The sequence below is a fragment of the Agelaius tricolor genome, unplaced genomic scaffold (assembly GCF_023055355.1).
Source record: "Agelaius tricolor isolate 1412-34295 unplaced genomic scaffold, bAgeTri1.0.p SCAF_51, whole genome shotgun sequence".
In the NCBI taxonomy this organism is placed as follows: Eukaryota; Metazoa; Chordata; class Aves; order Passeriformes; family Icteridae; genus Agelaius; species Agelaius tricolor.
Window position 1 is genome coordinate 804908 of NW_027269311.1, and position 23193 is coordinate 828100.

General features: G+C 53.9%; 2 protein-coding genes across 2 annotated transcripts in view; one reads left to right on the plus strand and one right to left on the minus strand.

Moving 5' to 3' along the window:
* Positions 1–1897, minus strand: part of LOC139604468 (zinc finger protein 391-like) — a 200497-nt gene extending 198600 nt beyond the window's left edge. Inside the window, exons 1-2 of the mRNA XM_071455622.1 lie at positions 1846–1897; positions 1108–1459 (exon numbers count right to left, since the gene is read on the minus strand). Of these exons, the coding sequence (XP_071311723.1) occupies positions 1108–1459; positions 1846–1897 (404 nt within the window). The remainder of the gene's footprint in view (positions 1–1107; positions 1460–1845) is intronic.
* Positions 1898–16817: 14920 nt separating this feature from the next.
* Positions 16818–17750, plus strand: LOC139604469 (olfactory receptor 14A16-like). Its single transcript, XM_071455623.1, has one exon. It carries the CDS (start codon positions 16818–16820, stop codon positions 17748–17750), a length of 933 nt encoding a protein of 310 aa, XP_071311724.1.
* Positions 17751–23193: the final 5443 nt, after the last annotated feature.

Sequence of the window (23193 nt, forward strand, 5' to 3'; positions counted from 1 at the left end):
GCCAGAGCCCGTTGCCATGGCAACCATTGGCAGCCCCCATCCCCAGGCTCATGGGATCCCAGAAGCACAGAATTGGCTGAGCTGGGAGGGACCCATCAGGATCCTCCAGTCCAACTGCTGGCCCTGCACAGGACACCCCAACAATGCCAGCCTGGGCCTGGCAGCGCTGGCCAAACGCTGCTGCAGCTCAGAGAGCCCTGGAGCTGGGACCCTTCCCTGGGGAGCCTGGCCAGGGCCCCAGCAGCCTCTGGGCAAAAACCTTTTCCTGACATCCAACCTGAGCCTGCCCCGACTCAGCTGCAGCCGCTCCCTCCACTCCTGTCCCTGGGCACCAGAGGGAAGAGGTTCCCACAGCCCCAGCCAGGGACCCGCTCCCAAGGCTGCTGCCATGGCCACCAGGGCTGCCACCAGCTGGGATGCTCGGTTTCCATGGGCCGGGCTTCAGCAATGGCATTCCCCAATTTCCTGCTCCCGCTAAAACCGCGCTGCCCTCGCTGCCCTCCCACCTCCCATGGAAAGCACAAAAGGCAAAGATCCCGGGCTGGGATAAGAACAATTTATTGGGAGCAGCAACGAGATAAGGAACAAACAGGAATAAAAACAATATTGTCAACAGAAAGGATAAGAAAAATTATTTACAGGGAAAACTACAACATCAACAACTGTCTGCCTGGCCACATATTTCATCCTGTCTGGAATGGACACCCTTCTCCTCAGGGAGAGAGAGTCCCTTTCCTGCCCCTGGCAATGACCTGAGGTGGGAGTGAATGTAATGACAGGACCATGGCCAGACCCTCACATTCTTCCATCCCACATCAGGTCATTGGCAGGGGCAGGAAAAGGTGCAGGTGTCTTCCTAGCATGGATCACAGGGAACATGGATCACCAGGGCCCTTCCCAATGTGGGTTCTCCCATGGGGGATGAAGCTGGAGTGGTGAATGAAGCTGCTCCTGCAATCGAGGCATTTGCAAGGCTTCCCTTACTAGTGCCTCTGTTGGTGTCTTTTCATATGAGAACTTCTGGTGAAGCTCTTCCCACACTGGGGACACTCGTAGGGCCTCTCCCCAGTGTGGATGCGCCAGTGGGTGACGAGATTGCAGTTGTGCTTGAAGCCCTTCCCACAGTCAGGGCAGAGGAAGGGCCTCTCCTGGGTGTGAATCCGCTGGTGTTGGAGGAGATGGGAGATTCTATGAAACCTCTTCTGACACTGGGGACACTCGTAGGGCCTCTCCCCAGCGTGAATGCTTTGGTGGATGATGAGGGCAGAGCTGCAGCTGAAGCCCTTCCCACACTCCCCACACTCGTAGGGCCATTCCTCGGTGTGGATCATCTGTTGGCTGATCAGGGTGCTGCTCTGCCTGAAGCTCTTCCCACACTCCAAGCACTTGTGGGGCTGCTCCCCATTGTGAAGCTGCCCATGGGCCACCAGCTCTGAGCTCTGGCTGAAGCTCTGTCCACCTTCCTCAGAAGGTGGCTCAGGGTGGGTCTTTCCTCCTCAGAGCCCCCTGGGCTGGGTTTGGAGCCCCTCCTCCAGCGGGATCTCTGGGGCTTTTCCTGTATCTTGGAATTCAGCAGTGTGGAGCCACTTAAAATGGCCTCTTCCACGAGGTTTTGCTGTGGGGATTTGTCCTCCCTGGTCTCCATCCTCAGCCCCTTCCCTGGGGGAGGAAGAACAAGGAGAGGATGGGATTTGCCTCCATGCCAGAGGGAAGGGGAAGGAGATCCCCCCAGTGCATCCTTGGCAGGACGGGGTTGGCAGCAGGGTTGTCCTGCAGCCGGGGGCTGTGCTGGGCTGGGAGATGGAGCAGGAGAGAGGGGGAAAGGGGCACTGACTTCCTCCTCACCTGCCTGCGTGTCCCAGGGCTCCTTCCTGTTTCTCGCAGCCTCCTCGTCCATCCAATCGAGATTTGGGAATGGGAAATCCTGTTTCGGGGACCAAACAAAGGGTGCACACATTGTCTTTTGAACTGGATTGAAGGCAAACCTGGGGGAGAGTCTAAATCAGAATTACAATTGAATAAGAAAATGAAGATCAAGGCAATGCTACAGAAACACTGCCTTAAACTGACAGAGTCAGGATATAACCTGACACCCTGTGGCTGGTCAGGGTGGTGGCTGCAGTCCCATTAAATGGTGGCTGCAGTCCTGTTGGAGTGATGAACGTGATTCTGTCCAAGCAGTGATCCTGTAGAAGGGTCTGGTCTTCCTCTGAAGGTCCAGTGGTGGTTCTGGAGCTCTTGTCCTCTGGGAATCCAGTAGGCAAGCTGCTCCTGGTGCTGCAAGGCTCAGCTTATATCCGGGTAGGAATGCTTGGATCCTCCCCCTGGGCGGAGCAACCCACAATGGGTTGATGGAATTTTATCAGTCCTGCAGTGACACACAATGGCCCATTCACAGCAGATATCTCCCCTGGAGGGCGTTATCAGGGCTGAGTCATGGAAGAGATCAAGTACACTGCCCCACCTGTTTCTAGCAGTTGATGAAGATGGGGATTGAAAACATGCATTGGGTTCCATCTTACACTGCAACCTGAAACAGTGGGGGAATCCCTGCTCAGGGGGTGAACACCACCCCCCTTACCCAAACTGGCTCAGGTGTAAAACCCCCACCCCGGGAAGGCCACACCCACAGGGGACAATGTCACACTTGCCCTGCCCCAGGGGAGGTCTCTCTCCCTGTCACTCCCTTGCTCTCTCCCCCTTTTCTCTTTCTTTCCATCTCTCTCTCTAGCTCACATTTACTGTTCAATAAAATCTACTTTGGATTTGGTCTCGTTAGCACCTTAACCGGGGCAGAGGCATTTCTCTAACAATTTGCGTAACCAGATTGTGACATTATTTTTGCACAGTGAGTTCAGGGCACTCTTGTCTCACCCCAGGTGCCTTTGACAACATCATGGTTCCCTCTGAGGAGGTTGTGGTTTTTTCTGGAAGAATTCTTGGAAACTTGGACACAGTCCCTCCTTCCTCCTGGGGAACTTATGGAAGAACTGATGCAGAAAATGGCTGTTGTGGGTGGCCAGTGAAAAAGAAAATATTTTGTTGTCCTTCCTTGAAAAGTTTGTTAAAATCACTGGAGAAGAGGGAGCAAATTATATCAGCGTCATTGACAAAGTTCATTTACTCAAAGGTGAGGAACACAAGGCTGCTAAAAGTCCTACAAGAAGCCCAGCTCAAGTAGCTAAATTCCCAAATAACTCCAGCCAGGGGTCTCCGGGAGGATTTTTTTGGAGAGCGTTCGGAGCCGGCAGATCCCGGACTCGAGCCCCGGGTATCTCCGGGCTCCCTAAGAGGAGCTTTTTCGGGGGCAGAGGAGCCGCGATCGCCCCTCGGGAGGGTCCCTGGGGGTCCACGTGGGGATGGCCCGGTACCGACGGGGCGGGACATTGGTTTTGGGGATCCCTGTGAGAGCCGGGGCTGTGGAACGGGGGACCCCCAGGGCGGGGAGAGGGGAAGGGGCGATACCGGAGCTGGGGCACCCCCGGCAGCCCGGAGATGAGGTGGGGACGGGACCCCCTGACCCTGACAGGGGCGTGTCCTGGGGTGACTTCATGATGCTCGTGCCCCATCGGTCCCTTTAGCCCAGAAATGAGTTCTGCACCTTTAAGGCTGGTTCTGAGAGCCAAGGGGAGGAGGAAGAAGCTGCAGTTTGTTTTCAGACACTGCACTCACTCCTCCACATTCCAGCTCCTGGATGGACAGAAGGCAGGACAGAGCTCTCCTTTGCTTTTAGTTAGTTTTTAGCTCTCTGAGGCAGAGAAGTTGCCTGGACTGTGGTTTTTCTTTTTCTTTGGAGCTGTTTAAACCTGCTCTGGACTAAAAACCCAGAAAACCACCAGCAGCTCCCACCTGTGGCCCACCTGGCCAGGCCTGGGCCATGGCATTTCCAGCGCTGGAGGGACTGATAAGAGACTGATAAGAGACTGATAAGAGACTGAGTGCACTGAGCTACAGCCCAAGGAGGGACTTGTGGAGTTTGTCATCTATTTTGAAGCAGCAGGAGGTTTTATTGCTTAATATTGTTCAATTTTTGTGCTGGTGAATGCTTTGCCTGGTAAATAAAGTTTTTTTCCACTTTTCTCCAAGGAAATATTTTCCCGAACTGCCTGAGGGTGGGGCTGCTGAATCTGCATTCTAGAGGAAACTCCTTTTGGGGGTTTTCAACCAAATTTGCCCTAAACAAGGACAGGGCAGTGGAAAGAAGGGGGAACCCCAAGTGGCTGGATTGAGGGGAGGCTGGAGAGGGGGACCCTGAGACTCCAAAATCCGCCTGCATCCCTAAGAAGGACCCTGGAATAGGGGGGATCCCCAGGACCCATGGGATCGCCAGCAGCCCGGACACAGGAGACCACGAGAACACCAGAGGGATGAGACTGGAAATGGGACACTCGTGGTGGCTTTTTTTTATTCACTCTTGATTTTTGGAGGTTTTTATGGACATCAGGTGACTTCTAGAGATGGACTTGTGTGGGAGGAATCCCCAACCCAAGGCATTCACACCTTGTTTTTCCCCAAATCAGTATTTTCCCCAAACCTTCTCACAGTGACATCCCGTCCTGTCCTGCTCTGGGTGAGCTCAGTCCCAAACCTGACCCTGATCCTGGTCTCAATCTCACTCCATGTTTCGACACACTCACAGTTCTGTATTTAATCCCATCCCAGTCCCAAACTCATCTAGCCCCAGACCCAATCCCAACCCCAGCCCTAAAGCCAATCCCATGTCTAGCCTTAACCCCAATCCCAGCTCTAATCCAAATCTCAGCCCCAACTCCAAGCCCAGCCCCAATTCCAGCCCCTTCCTAAATCCTCAGCCCCAAACCAAATCCCAGGTTCAGCCCTTCTGGGGGTTTGGGGGTGTCTCTGTCCCTGTGGCCCCGATGATGTTTGGGTGGGGTCCCAGCAGGGCTGAGAGGGACAGAGACCCCCCCGGCCTCCCCAGGGGTGAGAAGGTGGCAGAGCCCCCCCAGCCCCGAGCAGCCTCAGCGGTGAGAGGGACACAGAGCCCCTGGTGCCCAGCCCTGCACAGGCATTGCCTGAGGCCAGAGGGATGGAGACCCCCCGAGCATCCCCTGGGCTGAGAGGGACAGAGACTGCCCCGAGCACCCCCTGGCACAGGGGTGAGAGGGAGGGAGACCCCCCAGGCATTCCCTGGGTGAGAATGATGGAGACCCCTGGGGAATGGCCTGGGGTCACAGGGACAGGGACACCCCTGGGGAATGGCCTGGGGTGAGAGGGACAGGAACAGCCCTGGGGAATGGCCTGGGGTGACAGGGACAGGGACAACCCCCCAAAGCCCTCCCAAGCATCCCCCAGGGCAAGAGACACAGAGACCCCTTGAGCATCCCCTGGGCACTGGACAAAATCAACTTGGCAGAAATCAAACTTAGCTCTGCATAAATCACTTTGATGAATATTTGATTTTCCCACAAGTCACATGTGATGAAAACACAAACAAATCCCAAACATGAATAAACTGACAATAGAAGCAATTCTGTGGCAATTCCAAGTTTCATCAGCCCCTGCAAAGCTCTAGCTCAGCTGCTGGCATTTTCTGATAAAAGAAAAGAGCAAATTTGGCTGAATAAAAATTATTAAAAGGAAGGAAAAGCTCTGTGTACCTGTCATGAAGGTGACAGGGATGAAGAGAATCATGATTCTCACATTTGGCAAAGCCCCCAAGCGTGGGAATTCAGTAGTTTTTCGGGAATTTAGCTACTTGAGCTGGGCTTCTTGTGGGACTTCTAGGAGCCTTGTGATCCTCACCTTGGAGTGAATGAACCTTGTCAGTGTCGCTGGCAACATTTGCTCCCTTTCCTCCAGTGATTTTAACAAACTTTTCAAGGAAGGAAAAGAAAATATTTTCTTTACAATGGCCACCCACAACGGCCATTTTCCTCATCAGTTCTCCTGTAAGTTGCTCAGAGAAGGCTGCATCCAAGTTTCCAAGAGTTTCTCCAGAGAGAACCACAACGTCCTCAGAGGACAGAACTATGATGTTGTCAAAAGCACTTGGGGTCAGAGAACAGTGCCCTGAACTCACTGTGCCAAAATAATGTCACAATCTGGTTAAGAAAATTATTAGAGAGAGGCCTCTGCTCCAATTAAGGTGCTAACGAGAAAAAATTCAACATGGATTTTATTGAACAGTAAATTTGAGGTCGTGAGAGAGATGGAAAGAAAGAGAAAAGGAGGAGAGCAAGGGAGTGACAGGGACAGAGACCTCCCCTGGGGCAGGGCAAGTGTGACATTGTCCCCTGTGTGTGTGGCCTTCCCGGGGTGGGGGTTTTACACCTGAGCCAGTTTGGGTAAGGGGGGTGGTGTTCACCCCCTGAGCAGGGATTCCCCCACTGTTTCAGGCTGCAATGTAAGATGGAACCAAATGCATGTTTTCAATGCCCATCTTCATCAACTGCTAGAAACAGGTGGGGCAGGGTTCTTTATCTCTTCCATGACTCAGCCCTGATAACGCCCTCCAGGGGAGATATCTGCTGTGAATGGGCCATTGTGTGTCACTGCAGGGCTGATAAAATTCCATCATCCCATTGTGGGATGCTCCACCCAGGGGGAGGATCCAAGCATTCCTACCCGGATATAAGCTGAGCCTTGCAGCACCAGGAGCAGCTTGCCTACTGGATTCCCAGAGGACAAGAGCTCCAGAACCACCCCTGGACCTCCAGAGGAAGACCAGACCCTTCTACAGGATCCTGCTTGGACAGAATCACGTTCATCACTCCCACAGGACTGCAGCCACCACCCTGACCAGCAACAGGGTGTCAGGTTATATCCTGACTCTGTCAGTTTAAGGCAGTGTTTCTGTAACATTGCCTTGATCTTCATTTTCTTATTAAATTGTAATTCTGGCTTAGACTCTTCCCCAGGTTTGCCTTCAAACCAGAACAAAAGACAATGTGTGCACCCTCTTTTTGGTTCCCAGAACAGAATTTCCCATTCCCAAGTCTTGATTGGATGGAGGAGGAGGCTGCGAGGAAGAGGAAGAGGAAGGAGCCCTGGGACACGCAGGCAGGTGAGGAGGAAGTCAGTGCCCATTTCCCCCTCTCTCCTGCTCCATCTCCCAGCCCAGCACGGCCCCCGGCTGCAGGACAACCCTGCTGCCAACCCTGTCCTGCTGGGGATGCACTGGGGGGATCTCCTTCCCCTTCCCTGTGGCACGGAGGCAAATCCCATCCTCTCGTTGTCCTTCCTTCCCCAGGGAAGAAGCTGAGGATGGAGACCAGGGAGGACAAATCCCCTTGGCAGAACCTCATGGAAGAGGCCGTATGAGCAGCTCCCTGGTAGCGGAGTCCAACATGGAGGAAATACCACAGAGATCCTGCAGGAGGAGAGGCTCCAAACCCATCCCAGGGTGCTCTGAGGAGGAAAGACCCACCCTGGGCCAGGAAGGTGGACAGAGCTTCAGCCGGAGCTCTGAGCTGGTGGTCCATGGGCAGCTTCACAATGGGGAGAAGCCCCACAAGTGCTTGAAGTGTGTAAGGGCTTCAGCTGCAGCTCCCACCTCATCAGGCACCAGCGCATCCACACTGGGGAGAGGCCCTACGAGTGCCCCACCAGTGGGAAGAGGTTTCAGACCAGCTCACATCTCTGCCTGCTTGAGCACATTCACACTGAGGAGAGGCCCTTCCACTGCCCTGACTGTGGGAAGGGCTTCAGGAAAATATTCACCCTCATAAGGCACCAGCGCATCAACACTGGGGAGAGGCCCAAAGAGTTCTCCACTTCATGGGAAGAGCTTCACCATGAGCTGTCACTTGACCAGACACCAATGGAGTCATCAGTAAGGGAAGTTCTGCGTGAGCCCCAAATGCAGGAAGATCTTTTTGCCCAGCTCCAACTTCATCCCCCATTGGAGGTTCCATGTTGGGAACAGCCCTGGTGATCCATGTTCCCTGTGATCCATGCTAGGAAGACACCTCTCCCTTTTCCTGCCCCTGCCAATGACCTGATGTGGGATGGAAGAACATGAGGGTCTGGCCATCGACATGTCATTACATTCACTCCCACCTCAGGGCATTGCCAGGGGCAGGAAAGGGACTCTCTCTCCCTGAGGAGAAGGGTGTCCTTTCCAATCAGGATGAAATACGTGGCCAGGCAGACAGTTGTTGATGTTGTAGTTTTCCCTGTAAATAGTTTTTCTTATCCTTTCTGTTGACAATATTGTTTTTTTCCTGTTGTTCCTTATCTTGTTGTTCTTCCCAATAAATTGTTCTTATCCCAGCCCGGGATCTTTGCCTTTTGTGCTTTCCATGGGAGGCGGGAGGGCAGCGAGGGCAGCGCGGTTTTAGCGGGAGCAGGAAATTGGGGAATGCCATTGCTGAAGCCCGGCCCATGGAAACCGAGCATCCCAGCTGGTGGCAGCCCTGGTGGCCATGGCAGCAGCCTTGGGAGCGGGTCCCTGGCTGGGGCTGTGGGAACCTCTTCCCTCTGGTGCCCAGGGACAGGAGTGGAGGGAGCGGCTGCAGCTGAGTCGGGGCAGGCTCAGGTTGGATGTCAGGAAAAGGTTTTTGCCCAGAGGCTGCTGGGGCCCTGGCCAGGCTCCCCAGGGAAGGGTCCCAGCTCCAGGGCTCTCTGAGCTGCAGCAGCGTTTGGCCAGCGCTGCCAGGCCCAGGCTGGCATTGTTGGGGTGTCCTGTGCAGGGCCAGCAGTTGGACTGGAGGATCCTGATGGGTCCCTCCCAGCTCAGCCAATTCTGTGCTTCTGGGATCCCATGAGCCTGGGGATGGGGGCTGCCAATGGTTGCCATGGCAACGGGCTCTGGCTGCAGGCCTGAGCTGGTGTCCATGGCAACCACCCCTGGCATGGGGTCTCCATGGAGCTGCCAAGGGACTGAGCATAGCAACAAGGGGCTGGGGATGGTTGCCATGGAAACTGACCACAGCAACAGGGTCCTGGTGATGGTTGCCATGGAAACTGACCATAGCAACAGGGGGCTGGGGATGGTTGCCATGGAAACTGACCATACCAACAGGCTCCTGGTGATGGTTGCCTGCTAAGGATCAGATTTACAACAGGCCCTCAGAGGGGCTCCATGGGGACTTTCCAAGAGTCTCCAGGCTGTTCCTGAGCTGGAATGTCACATGCAGAGACAGGGGCTCCATGGACACCTCCCAGGGCTTTCTGGGGATGGTAAAGAGCCCTGTGGTCAGAGGCAGTCACAGCCATTCCATGGTGACATCCCAGGGCACCTTGGGCTGCAAAGGCACCCATCTGTCACAGGCACTCACGGGGGCTCCACGGTGACATCCCAGGAGTCCCCAGGCTGCCAAAGAGCCGGGATGGCCCAGACACTCACAGGGGTTCCTGTCATGGGCACAGTGGGAGCTTCAGGCATAGTTAGAGAAGCTCCTGTTGGGTCACGAGGCGCAGAAAGGATCCCCAAATGGTACCGCTGAATCAGAGATGACACTGACTCAGATCAGAAGGCTAAGGGCTAACGCCCACCATTTTATTCAGTCCTTTTATATCCTGGTTTGCTAAAGGTGGACCTCATTGTTTTGCTACAGGTGGACCTTAATCAACACATTTCACATGATTGGCCAATTAAGACAACACCCTTCAGCAAACAACTTTATGGAAAAAAGCCAATGTATAACAGCCATTGTCAGAGCAACAGTTATTTATGTTTGTTTCATGTTGGGCCTTTCTGGGGACTCCCTGGATGGGGAAAAACCTCCAGTAGCAGTTCTATGCCAGGTGAAAGGGGATGCATGGGACTTTTTCAGTCTTCAACTTCTTACTTATTGTTATCTTTTCTAAAGTTTTGCATGCTGTGCACCCCAGGCTCAGTGTGCTGGAAAAACACCGCAAAATGGCCCCAAAATGTACAGTTTCAAGGTCTTTTAAAGTTGTCTTAACCAATTAACTTTTAAAACCTACATTATTTCTACTTATCTACCAATAACTTGTCCCTTGACTGTCACCATAACCTCTGCACTGCGCTTTCCTTGACCAAACACCCTGTGCCACCAACACTGCAGAAAATGGAGTAGATGAAGAAGAAGACAGGGACTACACCCAAATTCCTCCTTCTTGCTTCTTATCTACACCATACTAAAAATCCCAAAAACTAAATTTCTCACCCAAGTGACATACAATACTACCCTCTGATCTATTTCAGATTTTGGTGAATTCTAATCTATCTCAAATTAGAGATTTCTAATCTCTCCCTCTCCATGGGCAAAGGTTAAATGCAGTGTTTCTCTGGGGGTAAGGACCCCTCAGAGCAGACAGAGAAATATTCCCAGTTCCCTGGATTCCCACACATTTAACCTAAAATCCTTTAACACTTAACATGTGAATTTACCCAAAAATGTTCCGGTAAGTAGGATTAGAAGGAGAAGAAACAGAAAACAACAGAAAGACAGAAGATCCCGAGAAAGACATGCACATGGGTACCAACTGCTGGGGTTCCAGCATCACCAACAGAGGAACCCCAGGAGAAGGCAGGATCCAGACCCTGGGCTGGCCTCGTGCTCCGGCTTTTAACCCCCTGGGCTTTCATGGCCCCGCCCCTGGGGTGGGACTGCCAGTTGCTTGTCCAATCAGAGCCAGAGTAGCACCACCTGCTGCTGTGTGATTGATTGATTGATTGATTGATTGATTGATTGACAGCTGGGCCAATCAGAGCTGGGTTAACATCACCCCCTGCTGTGTGATTGGCAGCTCTGCCAGGCCAGGGCTGGGGGCGGGGCTCTGTCCCACCACAAACCAAGGCCTGACCCGGCCCTGGCCCCACACGGGCATTCCGAGCATCCCAAGGTGTCTCGGGACATGGATCTCATCCAGCCTCTGACAGCCACCACGGTGACACTACGGAACCTCATGGAGCCCTGGGTCATTGTGACAATGGAGATCCAAGGAAATGATGGTGAGACTGTGGAATCCAGGAATCGTGGAATCAAGGAGACCATTGTGCAAATCATGGGCCCTATGGAAGCAAGGATCAATGATCAAACTGTGGTTTGATTGTGATTGATTTAAAATAGAAACAAGGAGCCATTGTTTCACAGCGGGGCTGAGTGGGGCCAATGGACCCTTGTGACTCTGCTGGGGCTGATGAAACCAAGAAGCCATTGTGACATTGCCAGACCTCATGGAATCAAGGAGACCATTGTGACAGTGTGGGCACCCATGAAGTCAATGGAACAGGTCTGCCTGGTTTGGCCTCCTGGGGGCTGTCTGACAGGTGCCACTGAATTTGGCATGTCAAGGGCCACTTCCCATCTGACCATGAAGCACTGGGGCTCTGTGCTTTTATTCCTATGGGAAAGAACTGTCTTTCCTGTCTAGGCACCCATGGCCAAAATTGGGATTCTGCATCTAAAATTCCCTATATCCAAGGGTTACTCCCAGACAAAATCTGCCCTTACAGTCAAGTCTGGCCAGCCTTGGCCTCTGGTGACTGCCTCTCATCTGCCCCTGCACCACTGGGGCTCACTTGTTTCCTTCCTATGGAGACCACTGTGACACTGTGGGAACTTGTGGAACCAAGGGAATCATTGTTGCACTACTGGGCCCCAATGGAACCAGGGGGCCATTGGACACAGCCAGGCTTCATGGAACCAATAGAGCATTGTGACACTGTGGGGCCTTGGGGAAACATGGAGACCATTAAGATCCTTAAGGACTTGTGTAACCAAGGGGCCATTATGACACCTGAGGGCATCATGGAAGCCAGAGAACCATTGTGGCACTGCAAGGCCTCATGGAAGCAAGGAGCCATTGTGACACTGCAGGGCCCCTGTGGAACCAAGGGAACATGAAATAGGTGTGGCTGCCTTGGCCTCCCAGGGGTCACCTGACAGGTCTGGCTGACCTTGGAATGTGGAAGGCCACTCCCATCTGCCCCTGAAACACTGGGGCTCTGGGCTCTTCTTTTAATGGAAAAGAATTGTTCATTTTTTCCAGGCATCCATGGCCAAAATTTGGATTCCGTCTCCAAATTTCTGTGCATCCAAGGATTGCTCCCAGACAAAAGCTGGCAGGACAGACAGGTCTGGCTGGTCTTTAACTCCTGAGTGCCAGAACTCACCTGTTTTCTAAACACTAGAAAGGGCTCTGTGCTTTTCTTTGTATGGAAATAATCATCCTTCTCCTGGCACAAATGTTTTAAATTAGGAGTCCGCATTCGTAATTTCAAATATCAAGGGGTTACTCCAAGCAAACCTGCCAGGACAGACAGGTCAGGCTTGCCTTGGCCTCTGCTGGCTGCTGTTCATCAGCTCCTGAAACATGGGGGCTCTGTGGTTTCCTTCCTATGGAGACCAATGTGACACTTGGGAGCCTTGTGAAATGCAGGGGCCATTGTGACACTGCAGAGCACCATGGATCCAAGGGATCATTGTGACACTGTGGGGCCTCGTGGAACCAAGGACATCATTGTGGCTCTGCTGGGCCACATGGTCCCAAGGGACCAGAGCAAAGCAGCAGTGTGGGAGTTAGCCTGGGTGTACCTCAGAGTCAGCCAGATTTTACCCCGGAAGAACTGGGCATGAGTTTCAAGCCCTGGGAATCATTTGTTTAACTTAGGGTGAGTTTGAGAGTTCCCCCATAAGCCTTTAGTGTTGTTATGCTAACTTGTCCAAGTTCTCCTCCCCTATTGGTTACTTGTTTCCCCTATAGGGTTATTGTTCTAGAGTGTTCTACCCTCAAGTGTATATTTTGTTGCTTCCCCCTTTTCTCGGGTCTTTGGATCCTGCCCCTCATACTGTTCCCATGTTCTTCATGTTTATATTGTTTTTCACCCAGTTCTTAAAGTTCCTTCTAAACAACTCCATCGATCCTGCTCCTTTTCATTTTTGCCACCCTCACCCTGAAGTCAGGGAACCAGAGAGGTTTGTCACAGCCACCCTCATTGTGACATTTGGCACCCAAACAGGGACCATGACACTCAGGGCTCCCTGTGTCAGTCACGTCAGCTGGGGTTAGCTGATGGATAGGCCAGCGCTCCCTGGGATTTTGGATTGTGCAGGGCCCAGTGGATTCATTGTTGCTTCAAGGGACCTTGCACAGGATCGGCAGGGACAACGATGGTTTCACCTGCATAGGATTGCAGGTGGGTTTGGGGAAATGCAAGACATTTATTGCCCGTTTTGCCACTGTGTTTTTACAATATGCACCCACATCCCATAATTGATTTGGGGTCCTCCGGTGGCACTTCCCCCTAAGGCAGAGAAAGAGAAAAATGGGCAGCCAGAGGTCCAAAGTAGAAAGGAGCATATACGGATGCTTCAATTCTCACTGATCATGACAAAATATTCTCAAAGAACGAATTAAAATCAATCATGAGGAGGATCATTAAAAATTTTCCAGACGCCTCTGCTGATGAAATCCATACCACAGAATTTTGGGACTCAGTGGGAGTTAAATTGTATAAGCTTTTGATCAAAAGGGACCCCACTGCACCCCGCATGCTCCCCATCTTCCACACCACCATTCACCAGCAAGCATTTTGTTGAAAACTCAATCCATTGGTCACTCCTAACTCGGGACCTCCCCTCAAGCCTGCCTTTCTCACACCTTCCACGATGGTCCAAGATGGCAATGGCCACGCTGTCTTGGAGCATCATGCCCTGGAGACTCAAGATGGAAGGAGCCCAAATGTGACTCGGGAGCCCAACCATCCTCCCTCCATCTTGGCTCCTCCACTTCCTGCTCCCACAGCCTTCTCTTCCGCCCTGAACGAACCTCCAGACTCCACCCCCACAACTGCGGGTCATGCCCCCACTGTCAATCATCCTCTCCACCCTGGGCCACGGCTCCAGTTAAGGAAGGAGACTGGCAAATAACCTCGAAACTCCTCATTGCCCTGGGATGTTATGAAAGAAAGGGGCAGAATCCCAGGTATCAACCATTGCTTTACGGGGAAATCAAGGATCTGTGTAGGGCAGCTAAAGACCATAGGAAGGACTTACCTTGTTTTAATGGCCTAATGAGGGCCATGTTTACAGCACATGTTTTAACTCCCTATAATTCAAAATATATTATGACCATGTTGTTGTCACCTACAGAATACACCCTGTGGGAAGGGGATGGAAGTGTTCACTAAATCAATTAATAGCAGACTAGGCTAATAATGAGGCAAGGGCAGAATTGACAATCAACCATCCAGCTGGAGAAGGGCAACACAGCCTACCAAATGATCAAGCAGCAGGTATCCCCAGAGAAGTATTGGATGATATCAAAGAGATGGCTTTGAAAGCTTTAATCCAGGTATCGGATGGTAGCACCCCCAATTTGGACTCCCTTGGGTGGCTGCAGCTAAAGCTTTAGGACAGTCAGACCATCCTGGGTGCCTGTTGAGTAAGCAAACCAATGCTGCCTCCCTCACATTGAGTGGCCTTCTCTCAGACACAGAGACCATCAGACACGCCACCGTGCAGAACAGCGATAGAGTTTTTACTCTGGGCACATGGGCATGGCTGTGTAGACTCTGAGGGCATGTGCTGCATGAACCTCTCCAGCCACAGCGAGTCAATCCACAAGAGCATTCAGGTACTGCAGGAAGGGTGCAAGAAGCTTCAAGTGGAAAACAAAGACTGGGTCAATAAACTCTTCCAATCCAAGGGACTAAAGGGATGGATGATGTCTAGCTGAAACAGAACTAGTAATTCTCTTAGTGGTTGTTGTTGTATTGTTAATTGTCCCAAGTTTGTTTGGATGCTTTTAGAAAGTCTTAAAAATTCTTTCAGTTCCATCTTTGTTGTAAAACAGAAAGGGGGAAGATACCCAACACAGGCTCCTCATGGACTCCTTGGAGGAGAGAATTGGAGGCCAGGATGGCACAAAAACCTCTCAGAGACTCAGTGTGGGAAGGAAAATCCTTAAAAGTATCTAAAAGTATCCTTAAATCCATTAAGTACCTTAAAAACCTTGAGTATCTCAAGGCATTAATAAGCCCCACTGAGTGTCAGTAAAAAAGCTCTCCAGGGACTCATTAAAGCAGATAATTGGGGCCATGATTGCACAAACCTCTCACAGAGTCTGTATCAAAAGGGAAACACCAAGTACCTTAAAAACTGAAGTACCTTGAAGCATTAATGAGCCCCACTGAGTGTTGTTACTGACAAAGCCTCTCAAGGGACTAATTACAGCAGATAATTGGAGGCCAGGATTGCACAAACCTCTCAGAGACTGCAAGGCAAAAGCCAAAGCCAAAGTCCTTTGAAAAAGCTGCAGTCCCTGCAGGGAGCATGAAGGAGCCCCCAGGGCCATTGCTGAGCAAGGCTCCCCAGGGACTCCTTGCAGCAGATCCTTGAGGCCACTGGGATGTGGGCTAGGGGGGGATGCTGAGGGCAGCACAAGGGGCTGACAGTGCCCAGCCTGGCTGGGGCTGGGCCAGGAGGCCCCAGGGCCTCAGCACAAGGTGTCTCCTCCCAGCCCTTGCTGGCACAGACCCTGCTGTGGCCCAGGCCACTAAGACTTGGCTTCTCTTTGTCCCCACCTGTCATCACTGCCTGCAGTTCTCTGCTCTGCCTGGGGCCTGGGGACACTTGCTCAGTCGTGTCCCTCACTGGGACCCATTAAAAGTCCAAGAAGGTTTGGAGTTGGATTCTGCCTTGGAGTTCTGGAGAGGTTTCTTCAGCTCCCTCTCAGGGACTGATGTCCAGGGCCTGAGCACAAAGCCCCAGAGGCTGATTAAAGTCCTTGTGCTGTGTCTGTGCTGCTGAGCTGGGCAGGGCTCCTGGCACAGAGGCAGCTCCTGGTCCCCAAGAAGAGCTTCAAAAGCACATTTCTCTGGATGAGCAGCTCTTGTGCCAGCCCAGCAGGGCTGGGGCACTGCCTGCAGCCAGCCCGGGCACAGCACAGAGGCACAGAGAGCTTCAATCAGTCAGGGCTGGGAAGGGGCTGAGAAGTGCCTGGGGCACAATCACTGCCAGCCCTTGGCACAGGAACCTCTGGCTGCAGGACAATGCAGCTGCAGCTCCTGGAGCCATCTCCTGCAGCTGGAACATGCCAATGCCTGCAGAGCCTGTGAGTACATTCTCTGCTTGTCTCTTGTGCAGAGCAGCCAGGGGTGCCCAGGGCTGTCCTGCAGAGCAGGGTCCTGCAGCCCAGGGCGCTGTGCTGGGGCAGGGACTCTGCTGCCTGCCAGGGACAGCTCTCAGCCAGCCCTGGCAGCTGCTCCCAGCACTGGGGGACAACATCTGGGTGGCAGGAGACAGCTGGTGAGGCTTGGGAGTGTTCTCCTTGTGTGGGGAGGATGCTGCATTGTTCAGGACTGCTCCCAGCATGGCATTGAACTGCAGAACATTTCCAAGTAGATTATACAAGCAGCACAGCAAGGCAGGGCCTGCATAAAGGATAAAATTCTGCTTTTTTAATGTACTGCTCTGGGTAGCCTGGGTGGGAAATTACTCATAGATATTCATCTCTCAGTTAAGGTTGGAATAGTAAAAACATTTTGTCTCAGATATGAATAAACCAGGCAGTGACAGAAATCAGCACAGGGCCCCTCACAGGCAGCCTCAGTGTTGCTTTTCCAGCCTCCTCAGGGTTGCTCTGATGTTGCCATCAGAGCCTGCAGAGCCAGAGCTGCCCCTGGGCAGTGCCTGAGCTGGGAGGGCTCTGCAGGGCAGAGCTGAGCCCCCAGGGCTGGGCTGGGCTCTGGCAGCACTGGCAGGGCCCAGCCCTGGGCACAGGGAAGCAGCTGCTGGCAGGGACAGCTCCAGGCAGCAGAGCCCTGGGCAGGCAGTGGGGGGAAAGTGCCCCCAGGCTGTGCTGGGATATTTCAAGTCCTCTCCAAACCCAACTATTCCATGATTACTTCTTTTACAGATCCCCATGCCAAGGCAACACAGCAAATGTCCAACAGCAGCTGGATCAGACACTTCCTCCTGCTGGCATTGGCAGACACGCGGCAGCTGCAGCTCCTGCACTTCTGCCTCTTGCTGGGCATCTCCCTGGCTGCCCTCCTGGGCAACGGCCTCATCATCAGCGCCGTAGCCTGCGGCCACCACCTGCACACGCCCATGTTCTTCTTCCTGCTCAACCTGGCCCTCGCTGACCTGGGCTCCATCTGCACCACTGTCCCCAACGCTATGCACAATTCCCTCTGGGACACCAGCAACATCTCCTACACTGGATGTGCTGCACAGCTCTTTTTCTTTCTCTTCTTTATTGTAGCAGAGTTTTCCCTCCTGACCATCATGTGCTACGACCGCTACGTGTCCATCTGCAAACCCCTGCACTACGGGACCCTCCTGGGCAGCAGAGCTTGTGCCCACATGGCAGCAGCTGCCTGGGCCAGTGCCTTTCTCACTGCTCTCGTGCTCACAGCCAATACATTTTCCCTGCCCCTGTGCCATGGCAATGCCCTGGGCCAGTTCTTCTGTGAAATCCCACAGATCCTCAAGCTCTCCTGCTCCAAATCCTATGTCAGGGAACTTGGGCTTCTTGCTGTTAGTGTGTGTTTATCTTCTGGTTGTTTTGTGTTCATTGTTTTCTCCTATGTGCAGATCTTCAGGGCTGTGCTGAGGATCCCCTCTGAGCAGGGACGGCACAAAGCCTTTTCCACCTGCCTCCCTCACCTGGCTGTGCTCTCCCTGTTCCTCAGCACTGGCTTTTTTGCCTACCTGAAGCCCCCTTCCCTGTCCTCCCCATCCCTGGATCTGGCCCTGTCAGTTCTGTACTCGGTGGTGCCTCCAACCCTGAACCCCTTCATCTACAGCCTGAGGAACCAGGAGCTCAAGACTGCAGTGTGGACTCTGATGACTGGATGCTTTCAGAAACATTAAACTGTTGGCCAATTTCTGCAAATCATTTGTAATAAAAGTTATCTTTGATCCTTCTTGTTGATTTAATTTTGGAGGTTCTTTTCCTTTGTTTTAGTATTTTCTTATTGTCCACAAAGAAATGTCAATCTTTGTGCCATTTCTCATTTTGTTTCTCTCCACCTTCCCTGTAGTCACAGACTGTGTCAATGAGGGGTTGTGCTCTTGGTGGCTTTAGAGGAACTAAAGGATGTCCCAGCAGAGTTTTCTGCAGAGATGCCCTTGTGTTGCCTTCTCTGGAGCTGCAGCAGCAATGTCTGTGTGCAGAGCTGGGGCAGATCAGTGCTGGCCCAGCAGCTGTGCCCAGCAGCAGCAGCAGCAGCAGCACTTGGTGTTGCCAGTGCTGCTGCCGTGGCCCTGCCCCGCTGCCCTGGTGGCCCTGGTGTTGCTGCAGGGCCTGAGTGCTCTCGGGGCCGGGCACAGCCCTGGGGGTGGCAGTGCCGGGGCTGCAGCAGGGACAGGCCATGGGCACTGCTGGGGCAGCGCTGACGCCTCAGGCCAGGCCCTGGGGGCTCCAGGCTCCTTGCCCAGGCTCTCTCAAGAACACGGCCAGGCCAATGCTCAGCACAGAAACCCCCGTGAGCAGCCCCAGGCTGGCCGTGGGCAGGCTGGGGGCAAACAGCATGGCTGGGGCTCTGCAAGGGCCCTGGGCCAGACGGGAAGGAGCAGCAGAGCAGGGGCTGATCCATGCCCAGTGCGCTGCACAGCCCAGGGCAGCGTCCCAGAGCCTCCTCATGCAGCTGCCAACCACATCCCCCCTCTGCAGCCCTGGCCTCTCCCTCAGCTCACACAGGTGCCCCATCCTTGCAGGCACAGACACGGCAGCACTGCCTCAGCAGCCCCTGTTTGCATTGCACACAGCAGGGCCAGCACCCCCATGCTGTTGCTGTGGGGACATGAACCTGAGGGAGCACAAATGCCATCAGCCCCTGGGGCCAGCAAGGCCTGCGGGACACCAGGGAAACCACTCAGCTTTGTCCTGGCCTCTGCACTCAGCCAGAAAGTTTGTTCCCATCAGCTGGGAGTTTCCTGTGCCACTGCAGACGCTGTTGCTCAGAGCCAGGGCTGCCTGGCAGCCACCCCCAAACTGCCCTGAGCATTTCCTTGGCTGCACCTTTGCTTTCTTTACTCTTCTCTGGTCCAGATTTCTTCCTCTTGCCCATCCCTGTTCCCTCCCCTGCAAACAGCCAATGTCTTCCCTGCTCCTGCTGGCCACACCATTCCTGATCCAGGCCAGGAGCCATTGGCCTTCTTGCCCACCTGGGCACACTGCTGCCTCATGTCCAGCCTGCTGTCCATCAGTCCCTACAGGTCCCTTTTTGCCTGGCTGCTCTCCAGCCACTCTGTCCCCAGCCTGTAGTGCTGCAGGGCTTGTTGTGGCCCAAGTGCAGGACCCGGCACTTTGACGTGTTAAACCTCAACTTGTTGGATTTGGGCCCTGGATCGAGCCTGTCCAGGGCCCTGTGCAGAGCCCTCCTACCCTCCAGCAGATCCACACTTACACCCAGCTTGGTGTCACCAGGGTTCCATGAGGCCCCAGAGTGTCCCAATGGTTTCCATGATTTCATGAGGCCTCCCAGTGTCACAATGTCCCTTTGGTTCCATGGGCCCTGCAGTGTCACAATGGCACCATGGTTTCCCAAGGCCCTGCAGTGTCACAGTGGATCCTTGCTTCCATGAGGTCTGGCAGTGCAGCAATGCTCTCCTTGGTTCCACAATGTCACAATGGCCTCTTGGTCCCAAGGGCCACCACAGTGTCAAACATGTTTCCTTCATTCCAGGAATCCCTGAGGAGCAGCCCTGGACCCTTGGTTCCATGGGCCCTGCAGTGTCACAATGACCCCATCGTGACACCAGGTCCTGCTCTGTCACAATGCTCTCCATGGTTTCACAAAGCCCTGCAGGGTCACAGTGGCCTCTGTGGTTCCATGAGGCCTCAGAGTTCCACAATGAATTTCTTGGTGCTGCAGTGTCACAATGGAGCCCTGGTGACACAAGTGTCACCATGGCCCCTTGGCTCTGTGCTGCCATGTCGTACACAGTGTCACCATGGTCCTCTTAGTGTCACCAGGCCCCGCAGTGTCACAATGGCCCCTTGCTTCCCCAGGGCCCTGCAGTGTCACAATCATCAGAGAATCAACCAGGCTGGAAATGACCTTGGAGAGCATCAAGTCCAACCTGGCACCCAAAACCACCTTGTCACCCAGACCATGGCACTGAGTGCCACATCCAGTCTTTCCTTAAACACTTCCGGGGATGGTGATTTAGCCACCTCCCTGGGCAGCCCATTCCAATGCCCAATCACAGAATCACAGCCCTGGTGCTGCTGGCCACACCATTCCTGATCCATTGGAGTGCCAGTGGTTGGATGAGGGAAATGGTGGGGAGGGGATAGGGACAAAGTGTTCTAGATTGTCATCCATGAAGTGTCTTGATTTTCATATCTGTTCAGACTGGATTAGAAGGTGCTAGAAGTCAATATCAATTGGAGAGTGCTGATACCAATCTACAAACAGGTAAAGAAAACTTAACATGACAAAACACTTCTTTCTGCATTGTTGTCAATACAATGTATTCACTTAGAATACACTTCTGAAATCTGTCTAATCTTTCAGAGAATTTAATAAAAACATAGAATATTCCCTATGGCTTTTGTTGTTCTGGAATTTTTGCAAAAATGTTTATGAGCCTTCCTGACTGAATTCCTGAACTGAAGAGCTCAAGAAAGAAGAGGCCTCTGGAGTAGTAAAACTCACTAGGAAACTCCAAGTGGCTGAGGATCCATGCCCATCAGAGAAGCAGTGAACAGAAATGGGCACAGCTTTGTGGCTGCTGTCCCAGCTTTGGCATGGGCCCTGGGCCTGGAGCAGGAGCAGCTCTTGAGGGCCCCAAGGCCGGGGCTCTGGTGCTGCCCTGGGCAGATGGGATGACAGCAGGGGCTGCAGAGCTCTCAGCACCTCAGGCCAAGGGGAGCAGGGCAGCCAGGGAGCCTCCTTTGGCCTTGGCCAAGCCCCTTCCCCCATGGCTGGGGCTGAGTCCTGTGGCAGCTGCAGCTGCTGCTGTGCCCTTGGCAGGGGCTGAGGCCGTGGGGCCAGTGGCCAGAGCAGCCTGGGCTGAGCAGAGCTGTGGGGCCAGAGCCGGCTGGGCTGGGCTGGGCTCAGAGAGGCCCTTGGTGCTGCCCAGAGCTCAGGGCAGCTGGCAGAGCTTGCAGGGAGCTGGGCTGGGCTCCGAGAGCCTGGCCCAGAAACCATCAGTGTCCATCTCAGCCTGGCTGAGCGTGCAGGGGCAGGACTCAGGCCAGGCCTTGTGGGGCAGGGCCAGCGCCTGTGCAAGGCATTGCAAACAGGCAAGTGGCCCAGAGAGGAGGCTGCTCTGTGCCCTTGGTGGCAGGGACAGAGCAGGGAGGGGGCCCAGGACATTTGTCAGCGCCAGCCTCTGTGCCCATGTGTTGGCAGCCCTGGCTGCTGAACCCAGCTTTGGCCTGGGCTGAGTTTGGCTGTGGCCCAGCTCCATCCTCCTGCGGGGCTCAGGGCCTGTTCCCGGCCATGGCCAGCCCTGGCTGCCTCTCTGCTGGCCCAGAGGCTGGCAGTGCCCGGGGCAGGGCTGTCTGTGCAGCCCCACAGGTGCCAGGGGCTCTGCAGGAGCTGGCAGAGGCTGCCCAGCAGGGAGGCCATGGGGCACAGAGCCCCAAGGCTGCCGTGGGCACCACGGCACAGGGGCCGTTCCCAGCCGCAATGCTCCTGGCCTGGGCTGGGCCTGCACAGGGGCTGGGCCACCATGGCTGGGCCAGCACAGGGCCACAAAGGGGCCACGCAGCCGCTGCCGGGGCTGACAGCAAGGCCAGGCCCACACAAGCAATTGCTGAGCATGGCCTGCGCTGGCCAGGCCTGACTGTGCCAAAGGCAGAGCCCAGCTGCCCTTGGCGGCTGCAGCAACACTCCAGAGCCCAAAGAGCCTCCATGGCTGGGCTGGAGACCAAGGCTGCAGCAGGGAAATGCAGGGCTGCTGCGGGATGGGGAGGCCATTGAATTCCAGCACACACCTCAGCTCTCTGATGATCCCAGCACCATGCTGGGCCCTGTTTCACACTGGAGCAGAGCAGATGTTGATGGGACAGGAGCCCTGCGGGGCTGTCAGGGACCTGCAGCTTGCAAGGTGCTCTGCTCTCCCTCAGGTGCTCTTGGAGAGATCCAGCCCCAGCTCAGGGCACCTCAGGGCACAAGTGGCACTGCCTGTTGATGGGCACACAGCTGATGTCTGCCTCGAAATTGGCACAGGTGTTAATACCTGTTGGTTTCATAATACACAAGCAAATCTTTATTATCTGGGTCATTAGAGTACTTTCAAGAAATGGCAATATTTTTCCGCCAGTGTCCTGGTTTGAAAAGGACGCGAGTTTTTTGGGATGCTGTTGTCAAACCAATAGGTGCTCAGATTTGAATATTGGCACCTGGTGTGGCCACTGAGGACATGGATACGCCTCTGAGAACACAGGGAGTTAAAAGCAGGGAACTCCCAGGGGGAGCTCTCTTGGGTTCTGTCTGTGAAAGAGGTCAGAGCTGCCCTGCCCGGCTGCGGGCTGGCAGGGGAGGGGAAGCCATGCGGCCGCGTGAGGTAGGCCGGGCCTTGGACAGAGAGGGGAGGTGAAGGCCCCTGCAGGATGGAAGGGTGGAGGAACATTGGAGAGTCATCGGGCAGCCAGCCCCCCAGAGAGAAAGAGAGAAAGAGAGAAAGAGAGAGAGAAAGAGAGTGAGCCTGTGCCTGCGCTTGTGCCAGCTTGAAATTCGGTATCACATGCAGGCAGCACGGCCAGCCATAAAGGAGAAGGGGGGTGCAGCGAGAAGGTGCCTGGCAGGGCAGCTTTGGGAGTTCTGGACAGGCAGAGCCTGAGATTTTTAACCCTTTTCTTGGATGATGGAAACCTTACTGATCCTCCTGGAGTTGAATGAGAAGAGAGATAGAGATGAGATAAGAGGAAATGGGCCACGAGAGAAGTTGAGAAGAATCTTGGTTGAGAGGAGATGATGGAGTGGCCTTTGGCTGGACTTTTCTTGTATAGCCATGAACAGAACCATTTTTTTCCTGTGACACAGAGACTGCATCTAGGGGGAGGCAATGGCTTGGAGCCAAGAGAGTGCAGTGATGTTATGTGAAGGAGTGCGTGAACAGAGACAACGGGTGAGGAGGGTGGTGGTGCTCTCCATCTTCAGGGAAGAAGAAGATCTCTGTTCTTGAGACCCCTCAGCCCCAGGGGCTGAATTTGGGAGGGACAGGTGTCCCAAAAGTGAGAGACTGTGCTTTTTTTGGAACTGGGCAAAGCATCCTTAAAAGGGGAACCCTAGAAGCAGCTCTGGTCCATGTGCAGTGGTGAGAGCACTGGGCATGAAAGGAAGATGTCACGATGGCA